We start from the raw sequence: 19,655 nt of genomic DNA, 5'->3' as shown, positions 1-19,655 counted from the left end.
AACGAGCGCGGGGCCGCGCATCGTTCATCGCTGGAGCCTCCACACTGAAAGATATGAACGAGTTCTCGTTCATTTATGAACGAGATCGTTCATATCTTTGGCTGATGTCGACTAGTGTGTAGGGCCTATAAGAGGGATGGGTGAAATCGCCAAATTACAGGCACTGTAATGGATGCAATAGCCTATAAAACATCACAAGGATGCTTGCAGCCTCTGTTTTCGGCCATGATTGCTGCACTGCTCAGAGCACTCCCCAGGCCCTCTTTTCATTGTGAAATATCATATGTGAGACAGAAAAGTCCATTTAAAATCACATTACACTGTTTTAAATCGATGAACAGGGTTCAGTGTGAAAGGCACCCACCCGGTAATAACCCGGTTTAAAAATGCGATGTGAAAGGTGTATATCTTGCTCACACTCTGTCGGACGCGTGTGCAAAAGCCTGGTCCTTACCGGGTTTGCGATGTGAAAGCGGTATAACTGAACAAATAATTCCAGAGATAACATTTTGTTGGACAACCTAATGACCAGTTGGGAATTCAGAAACAAAGGCACCCCTAATCAAACAATGTATCAGTTGACATATGAATTGGTGTACAATGCTGGGTGTATGACTTCATGTATATGCCACATATCACAGGCAAGGAGTGTGCAAGCTGATTTTACTGCTACTACTCAACATTTCAAATATACATTTATATAAAAGTTAACCACTGTGACACAAAATTCTGAACAAAAATTAGTACTTGCTAATGGAAACATTCTATTCAGTTATAAACATTGAAGTATAAACATACTATAATGCTGTTATTTCTTTTCTTTGTTCGCAATAAATGTATCTAACAAGGAACCAATTAAGAAGCAAACTTTACTACAATACACAAACACCATTTTTTGGTATGCACAATATTACTTAATCTGGCTTTGTTTGTGTCCTGTTTAGACATATTACACATTAGTCTAATCATTTTTATAGACAAAACTCTGGAGTAAAAACAAAAGTATGACAGGTAGCAACTTTCAGAACTCTCTCTATTGGCTGCCAGGCTGGCCACACACCCCTGGTGACTGTGCACTCCCCTTTGTTATGTAGCATTGCATTCCCCTGCTGGGCCCCTTTTATCACTACTTACTATAACTGAACGCAATGAGGGCAGCGCAGCAGCTTCCACCTATATTCCGCAGTCACATTAGAAGTGTGGTATCATTGCCAGTGCGCAGCCAGACTATGTGGTCAGAGATCTATATACACACAGCTAGTTACAAGTAAGCGTCACCACGGGCAATTTCTAGGACTGAACTTTGGATCTGTCCTTTGAATTTAGGGACAAGTCAGTGACCACTACGCCTGCACCACGCCGGGCAATACATTACTCACTCACCGCACGCCCCCAGTAGTGACTCTGCGTCCGACTGGCGAGAAAACCGTGGAGGGCGAAGAGCTGCCAGAGACTCCAGGTCCCAGGCTCTTCCTGACACCAGGGACACGGCCACCAAGCGGACGCCGGCCTGTCACCACGGCCTGGGCTCGGGGAGATGGGAACATCGCGGTTCTCCGAGGTCGGTAGCGGGGTTTAAACACCAGACTCCCGCCTGCCGCGTGTAGAGGGACAGTGACAGAGGCTGCTGCGGCCGCTGGAAGTGACGTATGTGGAGGAGGCGGGAACCTTGCTGCAGCTGCATGTGTGTGTTCTAGAACTGCTCTGCTATGTCCGTGCCGTGCAGCAGGATGCGGCCTCTGACCGGGTCTTCTCCAGCTTAACGTGCCCGGTACGGAGCAGTAGCCGTTCTGTGGTGTGTCTGCGGACGGAGGGTGCACTCACTGTGCGGGGCTAAACGGGCTCTCACACTAATATTATGCTCTTCTTCTTGCTCCGTGTCTACACAACCATCAGGCGATGCATCCAGGCCAGCCCCTTCAGCCATGACCTGTGCAACCCGTAACTACTGCTGCCGGGGAAGGGGTTACATAGTAGCTGAGTGGCTAGCAGTGAGAAGGAGCACCAGTACCAGGTATGGGGGAGCACAAAACCCTGCAAAATGACCACAGAGGGGAGAAGTAAGGACAGGGGGGCGTGAGGGCAGGGGGTGGCCCCTGACAGGGCCATTCACATGGAGTTCTGCTATATTCTCCGATGTGTTTGTTTCTCTCTGCGTAGCAAGTGTGGATGGGAATGAGTGTGTACCGGCCGCTGATGGGTAATGCATTGTGTTACAATCGGGTGCTCATGTTATGGAAGTCCAGTATACTACACTAGCTGTGTGTCCGAGCTGATCTGTCCTATACATACACTGAGCCCGAAGCCTGAAGGGAAACACTATTACCAGACACGTTCTCTAATAAAATTATTTCAAATGTTTTAATTGGAAACTCGGGGGTCTATTTACTAAGCCTTGGAGAGAGATAAAGTACCAGCCAACCAGCTCCTAACTGTCATTTTCCAAACACAGCCTCTGACATGGCAGTTAGGAGCTGGTTGGCTGGTACTATAGGCATTCTGTCAGCTGTTAGACCTTTTTTCCCAAATGCCAGTTGCTTTGGCTGGGAAATGAAGATGTCCTGAATGTGTCTTGAAAAAAAAATCCTTTAAATATGATCAGGTATGCTGTAACACTTTTGGTGGTGATTAAAATGTCAAGTTGTTTATGGTGAGTGTCCATTTTGTTCTTTTATATGTATCTGTAGGTTGACTCTCATACCCAAATTCCGAAATATGGATTTTTTTTTTAATTTAAAGCGACTGAGATAGTGACGCACAAAATTATCAAAAATAATGTATTGGATTATCTTCTGGCTGTTTGTATAAGGTGTATATGATTCATAAATGAATATCTGTGTATTAACTCAAACTTGATTCATGTAGAAAACTATTACCGGTATATAAAATTATCTTCAGGCTAGTGTATTAGGTATATGAAACATAAATATCTCTAATCTCTGGGTTGTATGCAAATATTACAAAATATGGAAAAATCCAAATTCTAAAATGGATATGGGAGACTCAACCTGTATATCAATCTATCTATATCTCTGTCTCGTGGTTCAGTGGAGAAAATCTGGGCAACGAATGACGGTGAAGCAATGTAATAAAAGGACAGCACTTGTTTATGTACTGTGTAAAGCTGGGCATACACTATACAATTATCTGGTAGACCATCTGTCCAATCTGGCTGGTTGGAATGAAATCTGGTAATGTATGGGAGCAAATGACTATCCACCATTTGCTCCCGAACACTGGAAAACGGACAAAAAACTGTTGTTCCAACCAGGCAGATTGGACAGATGGTCTGCCAGATAATTATCGAGTGTATGCCCAGCTTTAGTAGTCAGGGTTCCCTCTAGTGTCTGCTGTCCTGGTAATAACCATCGCCCCAACAGAAACATTGTTACTGTGCGAATAAACTTAATTTTCTGAGTTCTCAGTAAATGTTGCAAGTGCTGTTATTATAGTTTTGGGTATTAAATCAGTGATCGTGCAGGGGCAAAAATTCTGTGGGTCCCAGGGACCCATCATTTATAACATTTGGGATCCCACTTCATTGTTTCTGGGTCCCAACATAATTTATTGTTATTAAATCTATTAAATGGGCATCGGACATCTCCATGTGCACTTTAAATACACTGGAGCCTTTCTATGCACGATTCAATTAGAAGATAGTTAAATAGTGCCGAAAATGACCTCCACGGGCTATTCAATACAACGCCCTGTGACACCCGACAACGGGATTTCTTCTCGCACCCCCAGAAGGGTGCGAGCAGAAATCCGACAAAAGTGCTGGCGCAATGCTGATTTCTGCTCTTAGCCCGAAGGAAACAGCATCGCGCCATGCACTTAAGTATGAGAATGACGGTTCTCCCGACAAAACACCCTGTAATGTCAGGGAGAACAGGCATTCTCCGACTTACCACTGCACTGTATTGAATAGCCCCGGGAGCTAATTCCCGGCGCTGTTTAACTGTCTTGAATCGAATCGTGCTCTCTGTGTTTTTTAAGGTCCCACAAACCATCCCACATGGAATTAGATCACTCTACATATGTTTAAAATTCCATCAGATCCCCCACTTGCCCTCAGCCATCCCCATCTATAGCAACATTGCACATATATATGGTAGGGAAACTAGTGAGTGGTGGGCCAAGGAGTAAAAATATGCTTTGGGTCCCCCATTCACACGCCTCCCCCTACCCATGCTAAAGAAAAACAAGACCGTATGTGGATACACTCAGTGCCAGGGGCGGATCCAGGAAAAAATGACAGGGGGGGGCACCTTGTGCATGCCAAAGGCGTGCGGCCCCATGAAGGTGTGCGTGACCTCACAACAAGGGCATGACCTAGCAACAAGGGTCATAGCCTCAAAGGGAACATCGTATTCGTAAGAGGGTGACACTTTGGAGAGGCAGCGGGTGACAGGGGGTGATGGGTATATAGTGATGCAGGGGAGAGGCAGTGGATGAAGGAAACATAGTGGGAGATGGAGAGACAGAGGGTGACAGTGAGAGGCAGAGTGGGTAATACTGGGGAAAGGGTGACGAGGAAAAAGTGGGTGATGCCAGGGGGAGGTGGCAGTGGGTAACAAGGAGAGGGGGACAGGGAGAGGCAGTGGGTACCTAAGGTCTCTGTAGGAGTAGGAGGGAGTAGTGAGACATTTGTAGTGAGGTTTACAGAGGCATGAAGGGAAAGATTCACTGGGGAAACAAACATTATACACACGGTATGAGCCGAAATTCACATTATAGCACATAGTATGAGCCGAAATTCACATTATACCACACGGTATGAGCCGAAATTCATATTATACCACACGGTATGAGCCGAAATTCACATTATACCACACGGTATGAGCCGAAATTCACATTATACCAAACGGTATGAGCCGAAATTCACATTATACCACATGGTATGAGCTGAAATTCACATTATAGCACATAGTATGAGACAAAATTCACATTATAGCACACGGTATGAGACAAAATTCACATTATGCCACAAGGTATGCATACACATATACTGTTTTTCCTTGCTACAAACAGTATATGTTTCCAAGCAACATATACTGTTTATACCTAAAGATGAACTGACCTCCTCTGTGAGCTTCAGATGGCGGCAATGGGGAGGCAGGGAGCGGGCCACCCACTCAGACGGGTCTCCCCTGCTCTATGCTCCACGCGGTAGTGGCGACTGGCGAGCGTCCTGCCCCAGCAGGGCCGGATTAAGGTTTGAGGGGGCCCTTGGACAACAAACTTGTAGGGGTCCCTATTAACATAATTGTGTTAAAAAAAAAAGTATATATATGTGTGTATATATGTGTGTGTGTGTGTGTGTGTGTGTGTGTGTGTATATATATACACACACTGTGGAATCTACTGTATGTATACATTTATTTTCATAGAGAGAAGGGGGATCAGAGAGAAAGGGGGTTTGGGGTAGGGATCACAGTAAAGGAGGTTTGGGACAGCAAAGAGAAGGGCATTTGGGACAGCAAAGAGAAGGGGGATTAGGGTAGGGATCACAGAGAAGGGCGTTTGGGACAGCACAGAGAAGGGGGATTAGGGTAGGGATCACAGAGAAGGGGATTTAGGACAGCACAGAGAAGGGGGATTAGTGTAGGGATCACAGAGAAGGGCGTTTGGGACAGCACAGAGAAGGGTGATTAGGGTAGGGATCACAGAGAAGGGGATTTAGGACAGTACAGAGAAGGGGGATTAGGGTAGGGATCACAGAGAAGGGGATTTAGGACAGTACAGAGAAGGGGGTTTAGGGTAGGGATCACAGAGAAGGGCGTTTGGGACAGCACAGAGAAGGGGGTTTAGGGTAGGGATCACAGAGAAGGGGATTTAGGACAGTACAGAGAAGGGGGATTAGGGTAGGGATCACAGAGAAGGGGATTTAGGACAGTACAGAGAAGGGGGTTTAGGGTAGGGATCACAGAGAAGGGCGTTTGGGACAGCACAGAGAAGGGGGTTTAGGGTAGGGATCACAGAGAAGGGGTTTTGGGACAGGGATCACAGAGAGCCTTACTCTAAAGGACACCCATCTTGTGGCCAACAGCGCAGATTTCCCACTCCAGCAGCCTGAGAGCACCGGGAGGTGCGGTGTGCTGTGGACCAGTGTCCTCTGCATTCCTTGCCTTGATTGGCCGAAGCTGCTGGGGAGGGGGCGGGGACTGTTGGGAGAACATTAACTGGAGGCTGGATCGCAGGCAGCAAAATGCTGTCCTACCCTCCATTAATATAGTATTTGTGGGGGCACAGCACAGTATGTACATATTGTAATGAATGGCATGATGCTCTGCCGCTCATTACATATGCACGAACACACAAGGACTAGGACGAGCCGCGACGCGTACCGCTGCAGGCAGCAGTGATACAGCGCTTCCGGCTCTATCGTGGCCAGATCACCCTCTGCGACTCCGAGTGGAGGAGAGAAGGGGAAAGCCTCTCCTCTCCCCGGAGTCTTCTGGCTTTACTACAGCCGGCTGCAGCGCAATGTAATGAGTCAGTCTGACTCATTAGTGCTGCTGCTACCGCCGCCGCTACGAGACCCTTCATCGCGGCCGGCGCCGTCTGCGCCGCCGCTTCTTTTTAAAAGGGACTGCTGTGTTGTGTGGCAGACATTACAGGGGGGGGCACGGGCCCGCGTCCCCCCCCCCCCCCCCCCCCCTGGATCCGCCACTGCTCAGTGCCCATGCCTTTGCTCACTCCACAGCAGTATTTTCCCACCATGCCCCTTGTGAGCCCCAAATGCACCCAGTGCCTAACTGACATGCTGACTCCACAGCAGCGTTTTCCCCACTACATGACTGCACTACATCCCGACTATACACCGCACTACACCACTCCTGTACCCTGCACTACATAACTACACTACATTACTGTACTAGATCTCCCTATACATTGGCATTTCTATAATGGGTGCAGTGCACACGGGCCCCTGGGTCCAGGGGGGGCCCACACCACACCCTTTGCACCCATTTTAATACTTACCTTTCCGGAGTCCAGCGCCGGGTGCTGTGATCACGCCGGAAATTGCAGCCAAAATGGCCGCTGCGCATGTGCAGTAGCCAAATTGGTCTCCGGATCATGGCGGGCGCCATGTTTCCGGAGACATGCGCATTAGACTCAGGCACAATGCCGGAGTCTACAGCGCCATGCAGAGGAGGTGGCCCACCCGGAGGTGCACACGGGCCCCCTCCTCTGTAGAAACACCCCTGCCCCTATATGCCACATTACGTAACTACGCTAGATCCCCCATATGCTGAACTACATCACCGCACTACATCTCCCTACACACTGCACTACATCCCCCCATTTGCTGAACTGCACTACACTACATCCCCCTTATGCGCTGCACTAATCACTAGAACTCCCTCACTATACGCTGCACTAAATCACTACACTATATTAAATCACTACAGTACACTACACATTAACATTAGGAAGATCCCTCCAGAACATTCCCAGTCCCTCAGTCCTATGGAGCTACAGCAGGGTAGAATGAGGGCGCAGGCAGGGTAGCGTGGAAGAGGGGAGCAAATTATAAAGTATATAAATAACTATAGTAGTAGCCAATCCTCAGTAGCCCCTACACCACAATTAAAACCATAGACACACACACAATCATAAAAAAATTAAAAGTATAATACAATAAGTAGTTGTGCCTCCTGTTGCTGTGCCCCTTAGTAGCCGCTTACAAACACACACAAAAAAACCAATACTTACCACTGTCCCGCTCCTGCTTCCCGACCACTACTGCTGCTGCTCCGTCTGGCCGCCTGCGGCTCCTCTCTATGGCCGCAGCGCCGCACAGACACTAGAGGTGAGTAATGACCTCTAGCATCTGACAGGTGCGCCGGCTGCAGCGGACGCCCAAACAGCCCATGGCATCTGCTGCAGCCGGGGAGCGGGTAGGCGGCGGGTGCCTGCGGCCGCGCCCCCAGGCCGCAGCGCCCCGGACGCAGCCACTGTCTGCTCGCACCAAGAACCGCTCCTGGCAGGGAACACAGTGTTGAGAAAGCATTGGAGGTGATACAAAGGAAAGTGGAACTGAGGTAGGGAAAATGCACCCAGCTGCTGGATGCAAAGCAGCAGGAAACCCCTCACCTGACAATGGAGGCCAGCTCTGGAACTCGTGCAGCACCAGGTCGTCCGAGAAGGTGGCCGCCATCGGCTCTATCAGAAGCATCGGGTGCAGACTAGCCAGCAGCCACAGTGACTAGGAACCAGCAGGCAGGTCCAGGGGCAGCAGTCCGCTGCAGAGACTTAGGCAGCAGGCAGTAGAGACTGGCAGGATGCAGGTACTAAGGTTGTCAGTGACCAAGCACAGATACAGACCACAGGGAACTTCGCACTGTAATGGAAGGTATAGGCTGCAACCTCTAGAGACGTCTCCCGGTTTTGCACGGTACGTACCTATAGGCAGATCTGACCACCAGTAAATTCCCAAAGACAGATATGTATTGAGCAAAGAGCAGACTGGGAGCGTCCTCAACGGCTGCCGGCTTGTGGGGTGGTGGACCGGGCACCAGATTGAGCAGGAACACATCGCTCTTAATTGAATGATGTACAGACTGCCACCTGTGGGCTGACTTTGGCAGGCCACCCGGTCCTTTGCTCTGCTGCTCCCCGCTCTGTGCTCAGAGCTGGCTGCCCTCCAGCCATATTAGCAGCAGTGCTGTGGGAACCCTCAGACAACCTTCCCCCCCGCGAACACCCAGCATCTGCCCTCCCCCATCAATTGTGGAGTTCATTCTAAGGACCCACCCATTTTAGCAATGTGAGTCCCTGGTCCTCAAAACTGAGTAAAATACACACTATGGTGCGTTTTTGCGATCAATATAAAAAAAATCATTTTCAGCAGCGGGGTACACTGGATTTCCACAGGGAATAACATCGGGGTGTAGAGTTGTATCTTGATCCGAGACACCAATAGGCTAAAGCTTTGACCGTTTCCGGGATGCACTGCACCGCCTCCTCTACAGCCCCGCCTCCAGGCACTGGAGCTGAGTTTGTAAGTTGGTGCCTGCAGTGCAGGTCACTAATACCCCTTTTACACCTACGAGTACGGGTCGCAGCCGGGAGCCTGACACGGGAGCTGCCCCCTGCTGCGACCCGTGCTCGGTCCCTTTCCCATCAGCAGTCACAACCCGGCATATGCCGGGTTGGTGACGCTTCTAGCTACACGGCAGGGGCGGCGCAGGGAGATCACATGATCTCCCAGCGCCGCCCATCCATACAGTGTAAACGGGAGCCGTGTCGCATCGACACGGCTCCCGTTTACACTACACCCTACCCGGATCATTCCCGTGTCCTACCCAGGTAAATAGCCGGGTAGGATTCACGGGTCACTTGATCCGGGTTGACCCTTTTCCACTTGCCAAAAACACGGGTAAATGCGCGCCCCCGTGCATTTACCCGTGTTTTTTGAGCTAGTGGAAAAGGGGTATAACAGGTGGGGCTGCGCTAGGCAGCCCTGAAAAGAGCTTTTTTAGAAGACTTCAAGGGCCGCAGCACTTTCTATGTCTTTATAACATGCTGTGCTGCAGCTCCATCACCTCCCTTAGCGGTTCTGCATACTCCTTGTGCCTGGTTCCCGGGTACATGCAGCGGAGACACACCGGTTTTCTTCAGGCACACCACCGCCGTTATTCTCCAGGATCGCGTGGCTGCACTTGAAGGGAGGAGGTAAGGTAAATCGCGATTCGGTCGTGGTCCCAGGAGACGGACCGCACCACTGGCGTGGACACTGTGTCGCACAGGGACCCCACTATATCCACCAGGGCAAGGAGCACAGGTCGGATTTATTCAAATCCATTTGCAAAAGGCTCCACAGTACCAGGTGGTGAAGTCCAGCAGAGGGGATAAGGCGCTGACCTGTAGCCCCTCCCCCAGCTCCGGGTGCCATCTACTGCTGGTGTTCCTGCCCTGGAGCTGCATTTCTCTCTCTCACTTCCTGAAGAGATTTTGGCGCTATTACATAGTTGGGCTGATCTCCGGGACTGCTGGGCACTGTCTCCTCTGTAAAGCCACCTGTATCATCAGTGCTGTGCATTTACAGACACTTAAGTATTCTACATGTAATTTTAGGCAGTGTTAGTTAAGATCAAGTGCACTGCTCTCTGAATATTTATTACAAGTATTCTGTGATATACATCCAGTGTTTACTGTGCATTGTTATATCTGTATACATACATACCTATATGTAATTACTAGTCCAGTGCAGTTTTATTGTTATATGTGATAATTCCGGCATTGTACCTGTGACTGAGTGTGCCTATAGCTGTGTGGATTCGTTTCTTGTGTATCACACGTTTTGCCATCACTATATTCTGTACCCTGGGAAACGAAGTGCGTCAGGGTCTCATATACTATATAGTGCTACACAGGGTATACGGTTTGTATTTCTCACTGTGTTTTTTCAGTCACCCCACACTGCTTAAATCCTCTGTTTGCACTCTGTGTTTACTGTCACAAAACACAGGGGATTATTTGCTGTTTTTTGTGTTTGTCTGGATATATTGTACTGTTACGCCCTAAGGCTACATCCCACATAATGTCTGCTACACAGAGCGGGACATCCGTGGACGCTCCTGCATCATGCAGTGCTGTCGTCACGGATTCACCAGTGGGGGAAGTGTTAGCTGCTGGTTCAGGCGCTGGGTGTCATACATCTCCCAGTCCGCCTGCGGCACCTGTGGCCAATCGGGACCCACCTTGGGCAGCTTTTTCAAATATGCTGACTACGCTTTGAACACGTCTTACGCCCCCTGTGGGGCCTCCCGTGCCATCACAGCCACATATTGTCCCCCGCCATGGGTGGATACTCTGTCTACCCACTTACAGCAATTAAATCAGACTTTGGTTAGACAAAACTCCACCTCACACCCCTCTGGGGCCAAGGGGTCCTCTAAAAGAGCCATTTCTTCCTCCCAATCCACTAATATTTTGGATAATTTTTCCGATGAGGATGGGGAATATACTGATCCATCAGACACTGATACAGTTGCTTCTGAGGAGGAATCTACAACCCAGGCTGATGTTCCTGACCTTGTGGAGGCTATCAAGCTGATTCTACAGATTGATGATGACATTGAGCTTCCTGTTACGTCTAAGAATCCGGATAAGTTTAAGCGTCAGAAGGTCGCTAAAGTAGTTTTACCACATTCTGACCTTTTAATTGACATATGTCAGGAATCCTGGTCCTCTCCAGGAAAGAAATTTTCCCTGTCTAAAAAGATGCTAGCTCGTTATTCTATCCCTGCTGAGTTGAGTAATAAGTGGAAAACTCCACCGCCGGTGGACTCTCATGTCGCCCATCTTGTGGGGTCATCTACTCTGTCACCGCTGTCACCTCATTAAAGGAACCGATGGATAAGCCTTTGAAGGGATGCCTGAAGTCTATTTACACTCTTACCGGTGCTGTACATAGACCCACTACGGCGGCCTCTTGGGCGGCAAAGGGAATTGAAGCATGGGTTAAGGCAATTGAGGATGAGCTACCTCAGGATTTTCCTGACACTGCCAAACAATATCTGTCGTATATTACTACAGCTTTTCACTATATCGAGGAGGCGGCCTCTGATGCAGGGGTCATGGCGGCCAAGGCTTCTACTGCGTCTATCCTGGCTCGCCGGATTCTGTGGTTGAGGTCCTGGAAAGTGTACCTGGACTCTAAAAAGACCTTGGAGGTGCTTCCTTTCAAGGGAGACATACTATTTGGGGAGGATCTGAACAAGATTGTGACTGACTTGGCGTCTGCCAAGACTGCGTTTCTCCCAAGTACTAATCCTTCTGCTCAGAAGGCTAAGAGTACACCTTTTCATTCCTTTCGACCACCAAGTAAAGCAAAAGGTCAGGCGTACCCTAGACAGGCTCGTACTTCCAAAACCACTAAGCCCAAATCTAAACAATCCCGGGCCGCCCGTTAGCCTGCTTCCGTGATGGGGCGGGCCTCCCTCTGGGGGACCCCAGTGTGGGAGGCCGACTTCTGCAGTTCGCCCAGGCCTGGTTAAAGACCACTTCAGACGCCTGGGTGCGGGAAGTTGTCTCTCACGGATACGTAATCTCTTTCAAGAGACGTCCCCTTCACCAGTTCTGTTCAACGGTTATCCCTTCGGATCCGTTGAAAGCGCAAGCTCTACACCTGGTTGTACAATCACTCCTGGAAACTGGAGTGGTAGTGCCGGTATCTCTGTCCCAGAGAGGCAGGGGATACTATTCGACCCTGTTTCTAGTTCCGAAACCGAATGGGTCTTCCCGGCCTATACTCAACCTCAAATTGTTGAACAAGTTTGTAAGAGGGTCCAAATTCCGTGTGGAAACTCTGCGCTCTATTGTGCTGGCCATGGAACCCGAGGACTATATGGTATCCCTGGACATACAGGATGCTTACCTGCACATACCTATTGCCATTTTTCATCAGCAATATCTGCGGTTTACTATTGGCAACTTTCATTTTTAATTCCAGGCCCTGCCATTTGGACGGGCCACGGCACCTCAGATTTTCACCAAGGTCGTGGCCGTGATGACTGCTTTCCTCTGTCATCAGGGAATCGGGATCTTGCCGTATCTGGACGACTTGCTGATTCTGGCGAACTCCCAAGATGTCCTCCTCAGTCAACTGGAGATGTCGGTCCAATTCCTTCAAGCCCAAGGGTGGCTCATCGATTGGAAAAAGTCCTCGCTGGTTCCTGCTCGGAGCATGGTGCACCTGGGGGCGCTGCTGGACACACACAGTCAAAGACTGTTTCTGTCTCCGGAGAAGGTCCTGAAACTTCAGGACAAGATCAGATGCTTCCTCTGTCAATACACTCGGCGATTCAAGTACTGGGCCTCATGGTGTCGGCTTTCGACGTGTTAGAGTACGCTCAATTTCATTCTCGCCCTCTGCAGAGGTTAATCCTTTCCATATGGGACGGCCTGCCTCATCGGATCAGGTCTCAAATGATCTCCTTGACTCCGGATGCCAGTTTGCGAGGTTGGGGCGCGGTGTTTGAGCAACACTCCAGGGTCGGTGGACCAGGGAGGAATCTCTCCTCCCGATAAACATTCTGGAATTGCGGGCAGTGTTCACTGCATTGACACTGGCCCTACCTCTGCTACAGAAAGGCCTGTTCAAGTACAATCGGACAACGCCACCACGGTGGCGTACATAAATCATCAAGGCGGCACTCGAAGCCGCATGGCAATGGTGGAAGTGTAAAAAATCCTACAATGGGCGGAACGCCATCTGCCAGCCCTATTGGCAGTGTTCATTCCTGGAGTCCTCAGCTGGGAAGCGGACTTCCTCAGTCGACGTGCACGCCGGAGAGTGGAGTCTTCATCCCGAAGTCTTTCAACTCCTAGTGTACAAGCGGGGCCTACCAGATGTATACCTGATGGCGTCTCGACACAATCACAAGGTTCCGGTCTTCGGATCAAGGACAAGGGATCCTCAAGCAGCGGTCGTGTACGCGCTGGCAATTCCATGGAACTTTCGGCTGCCATACGTGTTCCCTCCAGTGTCACTCCTGCCCAGGGTAATACAGAAGTTCAAGCAAGAAGGAGGAATACTACTTCTAGTTGCTCCAGCGTGGCCCAGACGGCATTGGTTCTCAGACCTGCAGGGTCTGTTGATCGAGCGTCCTCTTCTCCTTCCTCAACGCCCAGACCTTCTTCTCGTTCAGGGCCCTTGTGTCTACCTGGACCTGGCCAGACTGGCTTTGACGGCGTCGCTCTTGAAGCATCACTCCTGAGAGCAAAACGATTCTCTGAGGCGGTCATTCAAACTATGTTGAAAGCCCGTAAACCAGCTTCGGATCGGATTTATTATAGGGTCTGGAATTCTTACTTCACATGGTATGCTGCTAAGAATTATGATGCATATACTTTTCAAAACTTCCAGACTTTTGGCTTTTCTACAACAAGGCCTAGACTTGGGCCTTCGTCTGGCCTCCCTCAAGGTTCATATCTCTGCCTTGTCGGTGTTGTTTAGAGAAATATTGCGTCTCTGTACAGCCTCCCTATGTCCCTCCTGTGGCTCCATGGGATCTGTCTGTCGTGTTAAATGCCCTGCAAGAGTCTCTATTTGAACCTCTCGAGTCTGTGGACATTCAATGCCTTATGCTTAAGGTCGTGTTTTTGTTGACTATTGCCTCTGCTAGGAGGACTTAGGCGCTTTGTCATGTTGTCCACCATTTCTAATTTTTCACCGTGACATGGCAGTTCTTCGAACTCGCCCAGGTTATTTGCCTAAGGTGGTATCATTTTTTCACTTTAACCAGGATATTGTGGTTCCAGCCTTCATCTCTTCTGGTTTGTTCTCCAAAGAAAGGTCTTTGGATGTGGTACGGGCCCTCCGTATTTATGTAGAAAGGACTGCCTCTATCAGGAGATCAGATTCTCTTTTTGTACTTTTTGGTTTTTACAAACGTGGCTGGCCTGCGAATAAGCAAACCTTGGCCAGATGGATTAGAATGGTGATTGCACAAGCTTACGCGCAGGCTGGACTCCCAGCTCCTGCTGCTATCAAGGCCTATTCTACTCAGTCGGCTGGACCTTCTTGGGCTGTCCGCCGCGGCACGTCCGCAGAACAATTGTGCCAGGCAACTAAGTGGCCTTCCGTGAACACGTTAATTAGGTTCTATGCCTTTGATACTTCCACCTCCCAGGATGCTTCCTCTGGACGCCGGGTTATTGTGCCCGCTACAGTGCGTTCCCTCCCATGAGGGACTGCTTTAGGACATCCCTGATGTTATTCCCAGTGTACCCCGCTGCAGAAAAGGAGATTTATGGTAGACTTACCATTGTTAAATCTCTTTCTGCGAGGTACACTGGATTCCACAGGGCACCCACCTTGACGCACTTAGCTTCTTTGGGTTTGTATGGCATTAGCCGTGGGAATGTGGGTCTATGTGACTAACATCTAGCGCAGGGGTGGGCAATTATTTCAGCTGAGGGGCCACTTGACACTTTCCTGTCAGTATTCGAGGGCCGCACACAAAATAGCAGCCCCCCCCCCCCCCCTCCATGCGCCAAAAATATAGGGACGTGGCTTGTGTAGAAGGGGCGTGGCCAAAAATCATACAGATTCATATTAGGCTGCACAATAGTCTCCATTATTTAAATGATGCCACACAGTAGCGTCACTTACACACATTACACCAGGTAGAGCCCCTTTTTACATTACAGCAGGTAGAGCTCTCTTTTACACACTGTGGGTGGGGGGAGGGTTTGGGTTAGGCTGCGAGGAGTGGAGGTTAGGGTTGGGCACCGCCCTCGGAGGGTTAGGGTTAGGCTACTGGGGGAAGGGCCCTAGGTTTAGGCAGCCATGGGGGGTGGTTAGGGTTAGGCACCAAGGTAGGAGGTTAGGGTTAGGTTGCGGGGAGGGAGGGTTAGGGCGTTGGGAAGAAGGGAGAACACCCCTTACTCACCCCTGTCAGTTTCGAGATATCGGGATCCCAGCGTCGGTATTTTGAACGACGGGATCCCAAGTGGCGGTGAATCATACTGATCCAACACATACACAGAGCTACATATACAGAGTTACACAGACACAAATACAGAGTTACACAGACACATATACAGAGTTACAGACATACAGTATACATAGAGTTACACAGACACATATACAGAGCTACAGACACATATAGAGCTACAGACACATATACAGAGCTATAGACATATATAGAGTTACACAGAGACATATACATATACAGACACATACACAGAGTTACAGGCACATTATCATTTACAGTTACACAGACATAATATAATTTATGGTCCCTCATACCTTAAATGAAAGACTGTCACTGCATGAAAACTAACTTCTTTGGAAGCCCATCATCCTACCTGCCATTCATAATAAAGTGCAGGAGCAACAGGGCTGTGCTCCGTGCCGGATAGCCCCGCCCCCTGCAGGGACACTACTTCCTCCTTTCTTCTTTCTGATAATAAGGGATTTCCCATTAAAGGAGGGGGGCCCAGGACACATGCCCCGAGAGACCCCTGCTACTGAGAGCCCACCATTCTCCGCACGGCAAAGCAGTCCTTCCCCCTGTCTCAGAGGCGGAGCTTTGCCTGGCTGGCTGGGTGAGTGAGAATAGCAGGGGAGGAGGAGCTGCGCTGACAGGGAGAAGGGGGAGAGATCACATAGTGCCGGCTGCGGCAACAGAGCTCGCAGCCGCTGCTGGTGACCTGGGCTGGAAGCAGGGCCGGTGCTAAGGTGTTAGGCGCCCCCCTGCAAAATATCAATTTGCGCCCTCTCTCCTACAAAGGCATACACCGAGTGACAGAGGGGCATATATGGTGACAGTGGCAGATATATGCGGGGTGACAGGGACATACACAGGGTGACAGTGGCAGATATACACAGGGTGACAGGGATATACACGGGGTGACAGAGACATAAACAGGGTGACAGTGGCAGATATACATGGGGTGAAAGGGACATACGCAGGGTGACAGTAGCACATATACACGGGATGACAGGGACATATACAGGGTAACAGTGGCACGTATACACGGGTGACAGGGATATATACATGGTGACAGAGGGGTATAGACAGGGGACAGTGGCACATATACACAGGGTGACAGTGGGTTATGCCCTCGAGGTGACAGTGAGACATAATTCACAGAACATAGGACAGTGGGTCATGCACAGAGTGGCAATGCTGTGCCAATCCCCCTCCCCACTGTGCCCCAAATTACATCATACAGTATGCCCCACTATGCCTACAGCTTAATATAATACAACAGCTTAATTCTTACATTTTTCACAGTATTTCTCCTTTCAACTTTTTCCTCTGATCTTCTACTGTACTTTTTTCCGTGCCATGCAGCTCCTCTTGCACAGTGGCTCCTCATCATCTGTGCAGCAGCCGGGCACAGAACAGCTACAGAGGGAGGGATGCCGGGCAGACAGTCCCAGGCCAGCGCACGCAGAGTGACTGATGGAGTCAGATGCGGCGAGCACTGTGCAACACCCGAACATCATGGTGTGCGTTGCTGCCGGCAGTACGGCCCAATGTGCGGTGGAAAGGTCATTGGAAGAAGACGCTACAGACTCTGCTGAGCATGCTCAGCTTCCTCCGTCTCACCTCCTATTGCTATCACCGCGGTGCTCACTAAAGCAACTGCGGTCCAGCTTAAGTAGTTCGGCAGGTAGTTTTTTCACTAGCGGGGGGGGAGGGATGTGCCAGGGCCCCTCGGAAGCACGAGTACCCGTAGTACCCCCCTATTCAAGGGCCTGCCAATGGGCGCAGTGTGGAGTAAGGGGCAGGGGGAGGAGGACAGACACTGGAGATTGCACGGCGCACTTCACTGTTCACGCTGCACAGCCGGCAGTAACAGTGGACAGAAAGTAGCAGGGTAGCAGAGCGGGGAGAGCGCCTCTCCTAGCCGGCGCCTCCCTGCTTTGCATACCCTTGCTGAGTGGGTAGCGCCGGCACTGGCTGGAAGCTGGCCGGGACAATGACAAGCGGCCCTGTCGGGCCGCTTGTCATTGCATGCAGGCGGGAGGCAGCGGGCCGGGCAGGATCGGTTCGCGGGCCGCATCCGGCCCGCGGGCCGTATTTTGCCCACCCCTAATCTAGCGTCTCTCTTACCTGCTACTGCATTGGACTGGTTAACAAAACTGAGCTCCAGTGCCTGGAGCCGGGACTATAGAGGAGGTGGTGCATTGCATCCTGGGAACAGTCAAAGCTTTAGCCTGTTGGTGCCTCGGATCAAGATCCAACTCTACACCCCAATGTTATTCCCTGTGGAATCCAGTGTACCTCGCAGAAAGAGATTTAACAATGGCAAGTCTACCATAAATCTCCTTTTTGTTTTGTTTTTTTGTTTTTTTTTCCCCTTATCCAATGCTTAAAAAACTGAGGATATTTATTTTTTTGAAAACAAGGAGTTTTTATTGAAATTGACCAACAACCATAGTACTGGGAGACAAAAAATCAGTTACAGGTTTCAACAGTGAACACATGGAAAGCGTTCATCGACAATTTTGAACATCGAGAAAGTAGTGAAATGTCTAAACAATAGACTACGAAAACATATTCCGTGAAACTGCAGATCATCCGTGAAGAACAGCATACCACCCATCCAAGTATAGCCTACTTGGTGGTCATTCTCTATTTTATATAATAGATACAGAAATAAAAAACAGTAATAGGAACACTGAAGATAAGAAAAAGGAAAAATATAAGGGTGGGAAGGGGAAAGTAAGAAATAAGCAGATGAGTAAATGGGAGAATGGTCGCGGATATGGACATGGGTGTCAGCAGAGCCCGGGTATGGGTAAAGAGCGTGTGAGGAACCATGGGGACCAGATGTTATGAAACTGAGCCACTGTATTATTCCGTAAACTAGTCATCTTTTCCATGTCAGCAATATAGTTAATCTTAGCCACAAGTGCAGTTAGGGAGGGTGCCTTTTGGTCTTTCCAGTAGCTATCAGGGATTTAGCTGCCATACAGAAGTGCATAATTAGTTTATTTTGGCTTCTGGGCAGGTCGAGGATATAGACCTGAAAAAACTGAGGATATTTCTAAAGGAATAAGTTGTTGTTAACCATAAAAATCATATTCTGTTATCTTCATAGTGCTGTTTTGAGAATGAAAACCAATATATGGTTGCAGTGGACACCAGTGCTTTCTGTACAGCCGGATACACACTGCAGTGATGTTGGGATGTTTTGCTGTTTCGTAACGACAAATTGTCAACATTGTGTCATGTGTATGCCTGATTTGCGCTCTCCCGCTGTCGTTAGCAACGTATTCCTAACAGCCTATCTGCGGGGATGACAAAAGATATTGCTAGTGTCCCAGTGCAGTGTAAATGAAGGATGGAACAGTATGTTTTTCCATCCTTGATATGTGTACGGCCAATCCCCGCTGTCGCGACCATGGCACAATTGGCCATCGCTGTAGTGTGTACATAGAATATGTTTAATGCAACCACTATAAATGTAATGGTACCAAATTATATACACACATAAAACCTATATCCTGCTGGATTACCTCTGTGCTTTTAAATTTCCATTGTTCTAGTATACATACTTAACAAAAATATAAAAGCTGAAATCATACTGGTAGCCTGTATACTAAACATGCATTATTGCAGTGATTGTTTTGGAGGATGGGAGAGTGAGCATGTATTATCATCACTCCTTGGTCCTCACCACCAACAACTCAGCAGCATGTCAGTTTATTTATTATAAGTTTCTTATATAATGCCGTACATTCCGTTGCTCAGCCGCGAACCCTCAATTTAGAACATGTGTGAGCTTAGTATTGACACTAGCCACTCAGAGTTTAATGGGAGGAAGAAAGGGGCAAATCTTTAACGGGTGGTGACTGAGGAACACAAAACAGCCAGCTGCAAGCAGCCAAGGCCAGCACTGAGGACACTTGACTCTCATGGGGAGAGGTGAGTCTTCGTATGGCTGTGGACTGTGACTCACTGATGAGCCATAGAATTCTTAGGATTTGAAAGCTTACCGTGAGAGGAAGTGTGTGGTATCCTTGGACTTTTACACCCAGAGCTATTCAGTTACAGCCCCTTTTCTCTAACGTCCATGGGGATACTGGGACCATGGGGTATAGATTGGGTCCATTGGAGCCGTGGCACTTTAAAAATCTTCAGTGTGTGCTGGCTCCTCCTCTCTATGCCCCTTCTACATAC

The 19,655-nt window shown here is 49.3% G+C and overlaps 2 protein-coding genes across 3 annotated transcripts in view; one reads left to right on the top strand and one right to left on the bottom strand.

Annotated features, from left to right (window-relative positions):
• The window catches only part of NUP133 (nucleoporin 133), a 456,783-nt gene extending 455,138 nt beyond the window's left edge, over positions 1–1,645 (bottom strand). The window contains exon 1 of the mRNA XM_063917554.1: positions 1,384–1,645. Coding sequence (XP_063773624.1) covers positions 1,384–1,547 — 164 coding nt within the window. The 5' untranslated portion in view covers positions 1,548–1,645. The remainder of the gene's footprint in view (positions 1–1,383) is intronic.
• A 36-nt stretch (positions 1,646–1,681) lies between these two features.
• The window catches only part of LOC134910018 (uncharacterized), a 35,286-nt gene continuing 17,312 nt past the window's right edge, over positions 1,682–19,655 (top strand). Inside the window, exon 1 of one of the 2 annotated variants that reach the window (XM_063917555.1) lies at positions 1,682–2,014. The gene's annotated coding sequence lies outside the window, so the exon portion shown is untranslated. The remainder of the gene's footprint in view (positions 2,015–19,655) is intronic. The other variant, XM_063917556.1, reaches the window with a different exon arrangement.

The sequence above is a fragment of the Pseudophryne corroboree genome, chromosome 4, assembly GCF_028390025.1.
Source record: "Pseudophryne corroboree isolate aPseCor3 chromosome 4, aPseCor3.hap2, whole genome shotgun sequence".
Taxonomy (NCBI): domain Eukaryota; kingdom Metazoa; phylum Chordata; class Amphibia; order Anura; family Myobatrachidae; genus Pseudophryne; species Pseudophryne corroboree.
Note: the sequence above shows the minus strand (reverse complement) of the source record. Positions and strands in the feature narration are given on the sequence as shown.